This window comes from Borostomias antarcticus (assembly GCF_949987555.1).
Source record: "Borostomias antarcticus genome assembly, chromosome: 15".
Taxonomy (NCBI): domain Eukaryota; kingdom Metazoa; phylum Chordata; class Actinopteri; order Stomiiformes; family Stomiidae; genus Borostomias; species Borostomias antarcticus.
The window spans coordinates 5926733-5941693 of record NC_140248.1 but is presented as its reverse complement, the minus strand read 5'-3'; the positions used below and the strand labels follow the sequence as shown (position 1 = coordinate 5941693).

Here is a 14961-nt window from a genome sequence, read left to right as displayed (position 1 = left end):
TTTCTCTGATCTATTAGAAACGCTACTGACAACTGAAGGAATGAACTTGGACTTTCAAGCAAAAGTGTGCGTTCTAAATTCCAAAGGGTTTTGTTACGTTTGTTCCGAACGAGTTCTAACTTCCAACGTTGCCTTGATGACCATGATGAACAATTATGACAGTTGTGACGTTTTTTTCAAGGGAAACCAATAATGTATGTCATCATGATAAAGACTGAGTTCACACACTCGGGTGCGCATGGTTCGTACCTCTGCTATTGCGCACAGAGGTTGAGAATCACAGCATTTAGTAGCCATGATCGACTCGATCAAAGAAGTTGACATATTTCATTTTAGAGTAGAGGCATAAGCTACTGTTACTGTAGGTCAGAGTGCAACTTGTTTTCTCGTGGCGTTGGCCCATTTTCATGCAATCCAAATTGGCCTCAGTCCACAGGCATGTTGCATTATTCTAATACACATTGGTAGTAGTTTACTCATGCGATTCTCCTGAACTGAATTACGGTCCGTGTACCGTTTATCATTTTAAAATTCGTTAGTCTGAATTCACATTGAAAATTTGGTTCAATTTTCAGATTTTCTACTGTTTTGCTCTCGTTAAAATGGGATCATGGGTAAATTGTTTTTTCATACGACGTTTGCATTTGCATTATTACATTAGGCTACATTACAATCATTCAGTAGTCGCCTTTTTCCAAAGTGACTTACAATAATTATACCAAAGAGTAGCAAAATATAAATACAATATGAGTTGACAAATCCATTATTATTATCAGTGAACACAAGTTGCTACCCAACCTTTATGCCTAACTTTTATTAATTATTTTCTCATGTAGGCTACAGCAGCCTGTTACAGTTGTTTTGATGTTTCTTGATTATTATTATTATTATTATTATTATTATTTGTATTATTAATAATAATAAGATTGATATTATTATTACTGCTAGATTGGTATTATTATTATTATTCGACTATTATTATTCTTATTATTGTTGTTGTTATTGTTATTATTATTATTATTATTAATATTGTTATTATTTCTTAGATGATTTGACTGAAAGAGACAGTTGCATGGATGGCTATCATACCTCAGAATTGTTCCAGTTGTATTATATAGCCTAGCATTCAGTGATGGCCTCCAAGGAGTAAGTTGTCAGGCCAATGATTGAACCTGCCTTCTTTATAAGATCATTTGTCCTGTTCCTATCCCCGACTGTAACACCAGTCACCCAGCAACACATGAAGAGATCATCAAAGGACTTACATTTACAAGAGTATAAAGACCGGGCCTTCTGGCCTTGCACCATAACAAAGCTGTTGACCTCCTGTCTGTAATATTCCCCCTGCTAGATGACATGTTGTGTTCTTATGGCTATAATCTGAAGTGAAGGCTACAATAAAAATACAAATGTTGATGAATGGGGGCCATTTGGAGCTAGTAGGCTATATGTCTGAATCATCGCTGAGGTAGACCTACTGCTCTCATGTTAAGACCGGGTTGAAACTGGACCCAAGCGCACGACACAGGAGGCGGTGGAAAAAGTGCAAAGCCCTGGAGCCTCATTTATCATTGTGGATACACCCTATTTCATTTACACCAGATTTTTCTACTTGCTTTTCTCCGCAAATAATGTCATGTATCATGACAAAACTCGATGGGAAATATTGTGTATATATCTCACAATATTTCCCATTGAGTTTTGGGTGTATGCACAGTGATAAATGAGGCCCAGATGACGGTGATTGTCGAGATGAGCAGGTTCTTCTAGAGAGATGAGTAGATGATGATTGGAGTCAGGTGTGCAGCGCCAAGCCATAAGCTCATTCACTAATTAGCCACAACCGTATTCACCTGCGGCGAAGCGCGCGCTGCTGTATTGGGCGTCTCTGGATCAGTCTCCGGGGGAGAGGAGCGGGAACGCGCCCCAGCTCCGGAGACGGGAGGCGTGGGAGCACGGCCGGGCCGGAGCGCGTCCGTCATTACGCATGGCTGAATAAAGACCTCCCCCTTGGATCCTGTCATTTGTACAACTTTGTAAAGTCCCGAAAACAATGTTCCGCCTTGCGTACGATCGGGGCAATAGAGGCCAGTGATTAGAACACGGGGGCAGTAGATAGGTCAGTGAATAGAACACGGGGGCAGTAGATAGGTCAGTGATTAGAACACAGGGGCAGTAGATAGGTCAGTGAATAGAACACGGGGGCAGTAGACAGGTCAGTGGTTAGAACACGGGGGCAGTAGATAGGTCAGTGATTAGAACACGGGGGCAGTAGATAGGTCAGTGGTTAGAACACAGGGGCAGTAGACAGGTCAGTGGTTAGAACACGGGGGCAGTAGACAGGTCAGTGGTTAGAACACGGGGGCAGTAGATAGGTCAGTGATTAGAACACGGGGGCAGTAGATAGGTCAGTGGTTAGAACACAGGGGCAGTAGACAGGTCAGTGGTTAGAACACAGGGGCAGTAGACAGGTCAGTGGTTAGAACACAGGGGCAGTAGACAGGTCAGTGGTTAGAACACAGGGGCAGTAGACAGGTCAGTGGTTAGAACACAGGGGCAGTAGATAGGTCAGTGATTAGAACACAGGGGCAGTAGACAGGTCAGTGGTTAGAACACAGGGGCAGTAGACAGGTTAGTGGTTAGAACACAGGGGCAGTAGGTAGGCCAGAAACAGCTGTTCTGTTTGCTATCCCAGAGCTACCCAAGACCCGAGAGATACCCCAGACCTGAGAGGTGATCATCTACCGGATCATGTGATCCTCTACCGGATCATGTGATCCTCTACCGGATCATGTGATCCTCTACCGGATCATGTGATCCTCTACTGGATCCCAGAGGCCCGATGAGAGCTGGTGAGGAGGGAGGTCCGGACCATGTTAGACCTGGGTCCAAATACAGAAGGTGGCACCTGCCTGGGAAACTACCCTAGTGTGGTGTTACCTCCTCCCTCAGATGGAGCACTAGGATGGGAGGGAGGAGTGCAACACAGCCTGTACACACACTAGAAAACCCACTGCTCTACAAGTGTGCTGCTCAAACACAGCCTGTACACACACTAGAAAACCCACTGCTCTACAAGTGTGCTGCTCAAACACAGCCTGTACACACACTAGAAAACCCACTGCTCTACAAGTGTGCTGCTCAAACACAGCCTGTACACACACTTGAAAACTTTTGAAAAATTCACACAGCTAGCAAGCTTATCTACCCGGAACCTAACCTACAGTACCTAGAGATTCACACAGCTAGCGAGCTAATCTACCCGGAAACTAACCTACCTAGAGATTCACACAGCTAGCTGGTGTGTTTAGACTAATGGTTCCCTACGTGATGTAGCGTAAACCCCAGGGTATCTGACCCAGCCCTCTCCCTTGACGGGGCCACCAGGGACCACAGAACACCTAAAAACCCAAACTCAAACATCTAGGAAAGACAAAGTGTAGCAACAGACTATTCAACTAACAACAACAGACTATTCAACTAACAAAATAGAACTCACAAAATAGAACTAGAATTTAACAGAACATAACATCAGCCCCTTCCCCTCTAACCTACACAGATAACAAACAGCCATATACTGTGTATAGGAGACAGGTAGTGTATCGGCCTGAGACCATTCCTGGGGAAGTAGGTGAAGTGGTTTGACGCGCTTTCCATTCAGAAAAAAGGTCTTCACACGTTGCTTTCTTTGGACTACCACAGATAGTCCATTTATTTTCCCTCAAATAAAAACAACAAAAACCTGCCCTAAAGCGGTCGAAAAACTATGAGCCTTCCCCATACTTCCTCCACCAGGTGTGTCTGACATCACTAATTTATACCTGAACATTGTGCAGTGACTTGTTTGCACTAGATGGTGCTGTTTAGGTATGAAGGTATGAATCAGGTAAGTATATCTCCTTAGGCTACACAGTGAAATAATAATAACAATAAATAATAATTATAATCCAGAATAATCACTATCACAATATCAACCAAGACTCGCAATACCCATATGGCAGGGAGACAATGGAACCAGGACTTGATTGACAGATGATCTGCAGGTCAGGTGATGGACAGATCAGAACACATGGAGGAGGGAGAGAGAGAAAGAGAGAGAGAGAGAGAGACATTAACACAGAGCAATACAGACAGAGGCGTAACACAGAGTCATAGAGGAGTCTCACAGTCCCGTGGTCCTGGTCCCCAAACCTGACGGCTCATGGATGTTCTGAAATGACTTCCGCAAGTTGAACCAGATCTCCCGGCTCCATGCCTATCCCATGCCCCGAGTGGACCAACTGATGAAGCGCTTGGGCTCAGCCAGGTTTGTACCCACGCTGGACCTGACGAAAGGGTACTGGCAGGTCCCCCTGACCCCCCGGGCCAAAGACAAACCTGCCTTGGCCTCCCCCGGGGGGCTGTTCCAGTACACGGTGTTGCCCTTCGGAGTGCATGGAGCCCCAGCAACGGTCCAGAGGCTGATGGACCGGGTCCTCCGGCCGCACAAGGACTGTGATGACATCATTATTTACAGCAGCGAGTGGGAAACCCCCCTGACGCCCCTCCGGGCAGTCCTCCGGGCGCTCCGCAGGGCGGGGCTCACCGCCACCCCTAAGAAGAGCCGGCTCGGTCCGGAGGAGGCCTCCTACCCAGGCTATCACATCGGCCGAGGCCGTGTTCGGCCCACAGAGCAAGAAGGTGGAGGCCATCTCCAGCTGGCCCGCCCCGCGCACCCACAAACAGGTGAGGTCCTTCCTGGGTCTCGGGGGGTAGAACCAACAGTTGGTTCCTCAGCTCACCACCGTCACAGCTCCCCTCCACCACCTGACCAGGAAACGCCTGCCGGACAAGGTGGAGTGGAACCCTGCGGTGGACGCGGCGTTCCGCTCCCTCAGCCAGCCTCATGTAGAGAACCAGTGCTGGCCACCCCTGACCTCACCTTTGACCTCCATACAGACGCCTCAGATGTCGGCCTGGGGGCCGTGCTGTCGCAGGAGCAGGGCGAGGAGGAGCACTCTGTCGTATACGTGAATCGGAAGCTCCTCCCACATGAGCGGGACGCCACGACAGAGAAAGAGGCGCTGGACATTAAATGAGCCGTCACCCGCCTGAAGTATTTTGACCGTCGCGCCCTCCCTTTCCAGTGTACACGGATTGATTGATTGATTGATTAATTGACAGATTGACAGATTGATTGACTGAATGATTGACTGATTGATTGCTTGATTGATTGCTTGAATGATTGCTTGATTGATTGCTTGATTGATTGCTTGATTGATTGCTTGATTGATTGGTTGGTTGGTTGGTTGGTTGGTTGGTTGGTTGGTTGATTGATTGATTGATTGATTGATTGATTGACGTCACTATACTGTATATTGAAGTGTGTTTTCGACCAGAGGCTGAAGGGCTGGATACAGTCGCTATGGTGATGAGTTGATAACAGAACTGTATAAGGCCACACTGGGCCGTCACGCCCTCCGGCGTAGAGGGAGACAAGTATGTGTGTGTGTGTGTGTGTGTGTGTGTGTGTGTGTGTGTGTGTGTGTGTGTGTGGATTAAAGATATGATTTATAAGATCAAATTGTTGTCGGCTTGTTTGCGATGACATTAACAATCTCAAATTATATTCTCTGTTGTGTATCTGACCAACAGTAGAATACCACAGTCTACCCTGACCAACAGTAGAATACCAGTCCCTGACCAACAGTAGAATACCACTGTCTACCTGACCAACAGTAGAATACCACTGTCTACCCTGACCAACAGTAGAATACCACAGTCTACCCTGACCAACAGTAGAATACCACTGTCTACCTGACCAACAGTAGAATACCACTGTCTACCTTGACCAACAGTAGAATACCACTGTCTACCTGACCAACAGTAGAATACCACTGTCTAACCTGACCAACAGTAGAATACCACAGTCTACCTGACCAACAGTAGAATACCACTGTCTACCCTGAGCAATATTACTGTCTATCCTGTACAGTATATCCTATACCATATTCTTGTCTGTCTACCCTGTCTCCTCCACTGCTCTAGAACCTTGTCTGGGCTGTGAAGTAAAGACACAACTCTTGTCCTCTCTGTAGTCAGGGGTTCCCCTGGAGTTTGGGAAGTGGAGGAGTCCTTCATTCATCATTTGGGAGGTGGGAGAGCCCAACTGTCTGTTAATTGGCTGAAACTCCCCGAGCTCCTCATCATCACAATGAGAAACACAAAATAAACACTCAAGTTGACTTATCAAACCCATTTTATTTCTAAGAGAATACAGAATAACACAATAAACCTTTAATAGGATGTTGTAGACGAGGGAAAAGAGGAAATCTATTTCTAACTGAACAGAAAATAAAGTCTATTTTGATTACTCTGATTTGATTATTTTGAGAACTGAAAATGTTCACACACAATTGAAAACGTAAGATCTTTTCACAACATATAAAAAATTCAATAAAAAAGCAGAAAGAGATCACACAAGCAACAAGACAAGCTCTCCCAACATGTTAAAGTTAGTTACTAAACAGGTGAATAGTGACGGTAGTTTGTGACGGGTAACGGCTTTACAGAGATGTAGCAGAGCATCACTGAGCTACACAGAGATGTAGCAGAGCATCACTGAGCTTTACAGAGATGTAGCAGAGCATCACTGAGCTTTACAGAGATGTAGCAGAGCATCACTGAGCTACACAGAGATGTAGCAGAGCATCACTGAGCTACACAGAGATGTAGCAGAGCATCACTGAGCTACACAGAGATGTAGCAGAGCATCAGTGAGCTTTACAGAGATGTAGCAGAGCATCACTGAGCTTTACAGAGATGTAGCAGAGCATCACTGAGCATTACAGAGATGTAGCAGAACATCAGGGTCCTCTGAGGAGAAGACAGGCACCAGAGAGGGGGGGTCAGCCCAACCCTAACCCCAGCTTGGAGGGAGAGTGGTTCTGCAGAATGAATACACTCTTCTGTAGCCAATCAGAGCTTCGTATTAAACCAAGCCCAGATAGACAGTATCAACATAATCTCTATGGTCAAACTGTAGGATTCTGCTGCCAGTGTTGAGAGACGGAACAACACAGAGGAATGTGTTCATCTGGACGGACAGACCGGGCTGTGGTCTAAACATGACCGTGACATCATCACCCCGCTCCTGATAGGACAGAGTCAGGTGACCTCATCTGAGAAGACACGCCCAACTAATTATCATATTTACAGTATGACAGCAGGAAGCAGTGCAGAAAGAGAGAAAACATACTGGATAAACCAGGAAAATAAATGTATTTGTATAAATAAATGTATCCTAACATCAAATTGAAATATAATTTCTATCAAATTATGTCAGTCATGAAGGCCTCATTAATGATCTATCGAACATCATCAGAGACACAACTGTTTTATTAGTCATCTATTGACATCATCAGAGACACAGCTGTTTTATTAGTCATCTATTGACATCATCATCAGCTGTTTTGGATAAATTTGTCTTTGTGCTGCGCTGCATATGAATCTGATTGTTGAGTTAGTTGACTGTCTCCTCTTCCCCCGCTAGTTTCTGCTGCTCTTCTGTGAGGACACACACACACACACACACACACACACACACACACACACACACACACACACACAGAACATCAAGGTAAATAACAGTGTAAACACTGAACTCGTTGATGGTGATTTTACATTTAGGACAAATTAGGACAACTAGCAGGTCATACAATACAGTTCACTATGCTGTTTACTATGCTGAATATGTCACTGTGTGTGTGTGTGTGTGTGTGTGTGTACGTATGTGCGATGTTATTGGAGGAGTGAGACAGAACCATGGTTTCAGGAATTTCGAACCGAACCAGAGTTCCTTTGGTGGAGAAGCGTTATCAGACACCATGTCATACAGTTCACTATGCTTGTAAAGAACTCCCCAACCGCTGGAAGCGGCCCCACTATATATATTTAATTTTTACTGTCCTATGTTATTTCCCTATACTGACTGTTGAATCTGCTGCCAAGAAAAGGAAGCCACACCTACACATTCACCCCTGGAAGAAACCCTGTTATACACACACCTGTTATAATTAGCAACCCATTTCTGTACACTTCACTCGTTCTCCCCTCCACTGCTGGCAAACAACACTTCTGTGTGCGTCTTCTGGTTTAGAACCACACTCAATAAAGAGTTATCTGGAACATCATCTCCACTCTCCATCATCATTCAATCAGCCACCTGTCACCTACTGGCTTGCTCCCAAAACGGTCACACCTACCACCATAACCTAGACAGTTCCTTCAATGCTGTTTACTATACTGAATATGTCACTGTGTGTGTGTGTGTGTGTGTGTGTTAGTCATCTATTGACATCATCAGAGACACAGCTGTTTTATTAGTCATCTATTGACATCATCAGAGACACAGCTGTTTTATTAGTCATCTATTGACATCATCATCAGCTGTTTTGGGTAAATTTGTCTTTGTGCTGCGCTGCATATGAATCTGATTGTTGAGTTAGTTGACTGTGCGTGCGTGCGTGCGTGCGTGTGTGTGTGTGTACGTACGTGCGATGTTATTGGAGGAGGGAGACAGAACCACGGTTTCAGGAATTTCGAACAGAACCGGTTCACGAACCAGAGCTCCTTTGGTGGAAAAGGGTTATCAGACACCATGGATACCAAAACACACATGACACATGTTGACCAACAGGAAGGACAGTACAGCCTCACAGGATAGTGTGGTGAGATGGACATGTAGGAGAATAACATGTGAACACAGATATACTGTATGTGAACATGTATATGTGTAGTGTATGTATGAGTCATATTTTCATCACAATACTCACTGTTAGCTGGAGTGAAGCCTGAAACACAGATGACTCAGCATTATTAAAGTGATACATATGATTAGTAAAACATTGATCATCTCCACTACTGAGTGCACATAGTAATCCACTATCAATACTGGAAATGCACAGTGGTGCTCAGAGCGTCAGGGTCAGATATCCAGAGCTGCTTCTCCTCTCTCACCTTCCTGAGCAGTCATCTTCCTCCAAATGACCACTCCAGAGATGATGCAGATGCCCAGGAGAAGAACCACCACCCCTCCAATGATGAGGCCAGAGGAACCTGTAACAACCAACACAGAACATTCAGACTGTAGCTGGGAGTCTCCCATGCTGCTGATGTTACAGTTTCATCATCAACTCTCACACTCTTCTCTGGTCACTTCATTAGGAGACCAGATGGTCACTCTGGGAAAAGACACCGCGGACTAAAACACTTCCACACAGAACAATGCTGTCACTTGTAGCAGAACCCTGTCATGTCAGGTAGAACACTTTTGGGAGGGTTCCGTCATGGCGCCAAATGGTTCTATAGTATGTGGAACGTCTTGAGTGTATGTGTGTGGGAATGTGGTCTCCTCTGAAAGATGAGCAGGATAGAACACTGATAAACAAGGACCAGAGGATATGTAATAATAATAATAGTAATAATAATAATAAAATAATAATCATAACAACAACAATAATAATAATAATAATAATATTATGAATGTATACTATAATCTGTGTTTAAAGAGGTCATCCTATTGTGATTCTCTCTCTCATTCTATGGTCATTCTCTCTTTCCTGGGTCTTTCCTCCTGTCAGTCTTGCCTGGGTTACCTGGGTCAGGCCAGTTGGTCTTCACCACCGAGCGCTCCAGCTTGGTGACAAAGTCCTCCTGGATCCCTGAGACCTGGGGCCTCATTTATCATTGAGGTACGCCTTCTTTTACACGGTCTTTTTCGCGAGTTCAGGCGTACGCCATTTGCCCCCCCCACATTGCGATTTATCAAGCCGTAAGGGCGAAAATTTAGTCGCCTTTCTCCGCGCTTTTGTAGGACACCTCTCCAGTTGGCGTACCGATTTACACGGTGTTCTACGCCCTTCTTGAACACAGGGGGAACTGGCGACGCCGGTGGTGCGTCGGTGAATTACTATGTTTGACGGAGAGAATAAGAGCGACAGTTCATGAACGCACAATCATGTAGGCTACTAGGCCAATTCAGCACAAACATATATCGCAATGCAAGATTAGACGTGTCCTCTAACCGGCTCATTCATGGTTCGATATGGATTTGTTCCCCAAACTGAACCTATGCGCTGTCCCAAACCCTTCCGCGCTATATGTCACACACTTAATGCAGGCACTCCATCAAACGGCAATAATTGACCAATTAGATTGTCATTAATATGTGATCATGTGGACCTGTTTGCTCTTTGGTAAGCATATAAATGACAGTCCTCCTGTGCGTAATGCGAGCCTAAATGAATCCGGCGCTACTCGGCCTAGGCTACTGGCCGAGATAGAACTCCAAAGAGGTGACGGCGATGGCGACTGCACCCACATAAGGGCACCATCAGTGAATGAATACGTCTATGTGAATCGCTAAAATGTGCACACTAGAAATACCCAAATCATATGTGACGCCGACATGCTCATCACAAGTGTAGTGGCACGGTGGCCTGGCTCCACGCATGACTCATTCACCCTGGCGCACAGCAGGGTAGGGACTAGACTGGAGGCAGGCGCTGCGCGTGACGGCTGGCTTGTTGGTGTGTCCATAGCCAAGATACATATTCTTTGTCTTATTTACTTTTAATCTTTATTAGCATTTTCCATCCATACAACGACAATACAATAAAACATAAAAACCTACAATAACAGCTTATGGGTACATCCATCCATGCAGCTTTTTTTTCTTACTCAAATATGACAATTTTAATATAAGTGGTATCATCACATTTCCTTCTATAATCCATCCATTTATCCCATCTCCCTTCTAACTTTCCTTCCTGCATCCTCAATGCATGCGTGAACCTCTCCCTAACATACATCTCCTCCACAACACCCACCACTGCTCCTTGGTTGGGGGTTCCACCTTATACCAAGCCCTCGTTATTATCTTTTTACTAGCAACCAATAGTACTTTCACTAGGTATCTGTCCCCTCCTTGTACATCATCCCGTGTTATGTTTGCCAAGATATATATTCAAAGCTGATAAGAAGGTGGAGGAACTGGAGGTCATGACGCTGGAGGTGGAGTCTACAACTCGCGGGGGCACGACCGTCAGGTCCAGGACCACTGCAGACTCCCTCTCCTCTGAGTCCCACCCCACGTCAGAGTCTGGAGAAACAATTTCAATCATTTTCTTTGAGTTTGTCTGTGAACTTGATTATGCATTAAACATTTCATTGTGCAGCCATATTCATTTGATATGTTTTTCTGTTGGCAGCCAAATAAATGCTTAAGTGTGATTTACCGGGTGATTTAGATGAGAGTCTTAATAATGTGGTCTAACATTATGAAGTGGTCATCTGTGTTATCGTTCCCTGTTTTTGGTCCTGAATCAATCATAGCCTACCACAGAATGTGTGGAATGTTTGCTTTCCAACACTTTCAAATGTAGGCTCGTACAAATAGCTTACCTTCCGAAGATGATTTTCTTTCCTCGCGTGGACCTCACCAACAAGCACATGCACCTCCGTCTCCGAAAAGTTTCTCTTCTTTCCGCGTTTTTCCATAAACGTCTCGTCTGTCCTGCTCCACGCTATATTATGTCGGTTCCTTCCGGGGAATCCCCGTTGTTCGCTGTCATAGTTTTGACCATATATGGTTGAATTTGGGCGTGGAGGGGGCGGAACACGGGGCGCGTGCGCGTACGCTCTCCTCCCCGCCCGTCTCGGATTTACCGTGCAGAAAAGGGCATACGACATTTTTGATAGATCCGAAAAGCGTGTAAATATTCTCGTCGTACGCTACATTGTGCATTTTCCGCGTTTTCGTCGTACGCCCTCTTTTACACCTGAATTTACACGCTCTTTGATAAATGAGGCCCCTGAACCACACACTCCCACCTCCCGCTGTCCACGTCCTCAGGCTTCACTGTCAGGAGAACACGGGTCTGGAAGGTTCCGTCCTGGTTGGGGAGAACCTCTCTATAGTCCACGTCCTCGTACACCTCCTCTCCATCTCTCCTCCAGAACACCATGACTCCTCTGGGGTAGAAGCCTGTAGCATGGCAGGTCACTGGAGAGGAGGGGCTCTTCTGGAGGAGAGACACATAGGGAGGGACTGGAGAGAGAGAGAGAGAGAGATGGGGAGAGACAGAGAGAGAGAGAGAGAGAGAGAGAGAGAGAGAGATGGGGAGAGACAGAGAGAGAGAGGGGGAGAGATGGAGAGAGAGAGAGATGGAGAGAGAGAGAAAGAGAGAGAGAGAGATGGGGAGAGATGGAGAGAGAGAGAGAGAGTGAGAGAGATGGAGAGAGACAGATGGGGAGAGATGGAGAGAATTTTTGAATTTTAAAAACCCTTTATTAATAATTCACACTAAAAACAGACAATAACCACAACCACAAACGTCAATACCAACAAAAATCCGTACACACTCAAAAATTAAACACTAACGCTCCATCCCGCACATAGCATAAGGCTCCCCCAACCCCCCATACACTCATAAACGTCACCAGGTCATTGGTCATCTGATAGAAATCAAACTCCACTCTCAGGGAAGGCGGTCATCAACCCCTTGCACATCGCCACCGGATCAACTGACCCCCCACCCACAATGCAATTCCTCCTCGTCTTCTAGATGGACAGCTTCGCCACGCCAAAAAACATATTCAGCAGTACATGAACCCCCTTCCTCTGCACAGAGTACCGCGGACCCCGAAATAAAACCCTCAAATGAAAAAGTCACTCCCAGCCCCTGACACCAACCCCGAAGAAGGTCAAAAAGCCCCCCAAGCCTAACACAGGTAACAAATAGATGCTCCACCCGCTCCCCCTGCCCACAGAACGGACAGCCCTCCCCCGTACCAGGATCCATGTGCGCCAGATACCTGTTAGTAGCTATAGCCCCATGCAAAACCCTCCACTGGAGATCCCCCGTTCTCTTATCAGTGGGTGGCTTGTACAGGGACCGCCAGCAGCCTTTCGGGGAAAAGTCCCGACCAAAAAAATCTGCCCACCTCGAGTCCCTCATCGTGGCCAAAGCCCTCAAGTGTGCGACTTTCACACAGGCGAGGTAGACAGCCTTCTTGCTGACTGCTTGAAATCTTCCCAGCTCAGGGGTCCAGAACGTCAAAAACATCCCTCTCTCCTCCCACCTCTCTCCTCCTCCCACTCCCCAACCCCAGGAGAGACTGAGAGTGAAGGGAAGGCCCAGTCATGTCCATCCTGCCACTGTGCCAGACAAAGACCACTCCTGTCACAACCCATGCCCCTAACCCTGCCTCTCTGCCTGCCCCTAACCCTATCTCCGAGAACGAGTCCCCTGGCACCTCCCAGAGGGCGCAGAGGGAACTGCGGGCTCGTCGGCGTGAGCAGCTGCCGGTCATTCCGGTGATTGCACCCCATCCTGGCCAGCCACCACCTGCAGCCCATCAGCCCAGGAGGTTAAGAAGCCACTCCACACAGCATGCGGCGCCAGATCGTTGAATTCCCATGTGGTAACCTCACGGCTCTAGCTCCCTTTACCTTGCCCGTTTTTGACCTTGCCTGTTTTTGACCTTGCTACTGTAACCACCGTTTTTGTCCCCTGAGCTTTTTATTTACCTGTGTTGTTTTTGGTTTACCCTTCCAGGACTCCCGCCATTGCCTGAACCCAGCCTGCCTGACTACCCTGCCCGTCTACCAAACCCAGCCTGTCCGACTACCCTGCCTGTGTAACAAACCCAGCCTGCCTGACTACCCTGCCCGTGTACCGTACCCTGCCTGGATTATTGACTATTCTCTGCCCAACCCTGGACTGTACCTCGAACCAATTAAACGCGCCATCTTGGCTTCTCCCCCTTATCCTGCCGTCGTGTCTGCTCTTGGGTTCACCTCCTGACCCCTTAACAGAACGATCTGGCCAAGACATGGACCCAGCGGACGTCGACGCCATACGCACTGCCATCGCCAGCCAAGGTACGCTGATTGGGAGACACGACTCTGACCTCCAACATGCGGCCAGTGCCATGCAGGGCCTCTCCACCAGCGTGAACGCGCTCGCCACCCAGGCAGCCCAAACCGACCAGGGCCTGCAGGCTCTCACCCAGGAGTTCCGGAACCTGATCGCCCACCTTACCCCTCTCCAGGCCCCAGCACCACCCCAGGACCCAGCACCACCCCAGGACCAGCCCGCCGCTCCAGCTCCTGGCGAGGCCGCTTCCCCCGCTCTGCCCCGGAGAGAGCCCAAGCTCTCCAACCCCAGGCCATTCGACGGCGACCTGGCTGAGTGCGGGTCCTTCCTGATGCAGTGCAAATTCATTTTCGCTCACCAGCCTAGCCGGTATTCTGGGGACGCGGAGAGGATTGCCTTCGTCTCCAACCTGTTGACCGGCCAACCCCTCCGCTGGTTTGAAGCAGTCTGGGAGTCAGGGGCGGCCTGTTTCGGGTCCTTTGAGACTTTCTGTGTGGAGTTTAGAAAAGTTTTCGACCATCCAGCCCACGGCCGCGACTCCGCCTCACGCCTGCTCCATCTCCAGCAGGGCACCCGGAGTGTGGCAGAATTCTCTGTGGAGTTCCGCATCCTGGCTGCGGGGAGCGGGTGGAACGATGCCGCCCTCCAGACCGCTTTCCGCTCAGGCCTCACAGAGACTATTAAGGATGAGCTGGCGCTCAAGGAAGATGCCACCTCCCTGGACAACCTCATCTCGCTCGCCGTGAAGATGGACAACAGGCTCCGGGAGCGCAGGAGAGAAAGAGCCACCCATCCCTCTGGCTCTGTCCGGCCCCCCAGTCACCGTCCCCCAGGCCAGCCGGCCCCCTTCTCGTCTCGCCCCGACTCCGCCCCCCTGCGCTCCTCTGCTCTGTCTGCCTCTCCATCCCCTGAGGACGAGCCCATGGTATTGGGCGGGGCTCATCTGACCGCTGAGGAGCGCCTCCGGAGGGTTACAGAGGGGCTCTGTTTCTATTGTGGCGGCCCTGGACACACCCGGAACACTTGCCGAACCGCCCAAAAG

General features: G+C 47.8%; 1 protein-coding gene across 2 annotated transcripts in view; it reads right to left on the bottom strand.

Moving 5' to 3' along the window:
- Positions 1-6686: 6686 nt before the first annotated feature.
- LOC311319059 (major histocompatibility complex class I-related gene protein-like) overlaps positions 6687-14961 on the bottom strand; it is a 31632-nt gene continuing 23357 nt past the window's right edge. The window contains exons 4-8 of one of the 2 annotated variants that reach the window (XM_084450507.1): positions 11872-12088; positions 8998-9096; positions 8814-8831; positions 8533-8610; positions 6687-7545 (exon numbers count right to left, since the gene is read on the bottom strand). In XM_084450507.1, coding sequence (XP_084306633.1) covers positions 8816-8831; positions 8998-9096; positions 11872-12088 — 332 coding nt within the window. In that variant the 3' untranslated portion in view covers positions 6687-7545; positions 8533-8610; positions 8814-8815. The remainder of the gene's footprint in view (positions 7546-8532; positions 8611-8813; positions 8832-8997; positions 9097-11871; positions 12089-14961) is intronic. The other variant, XM_084450508.1, reaches the window with a different exon arrangement.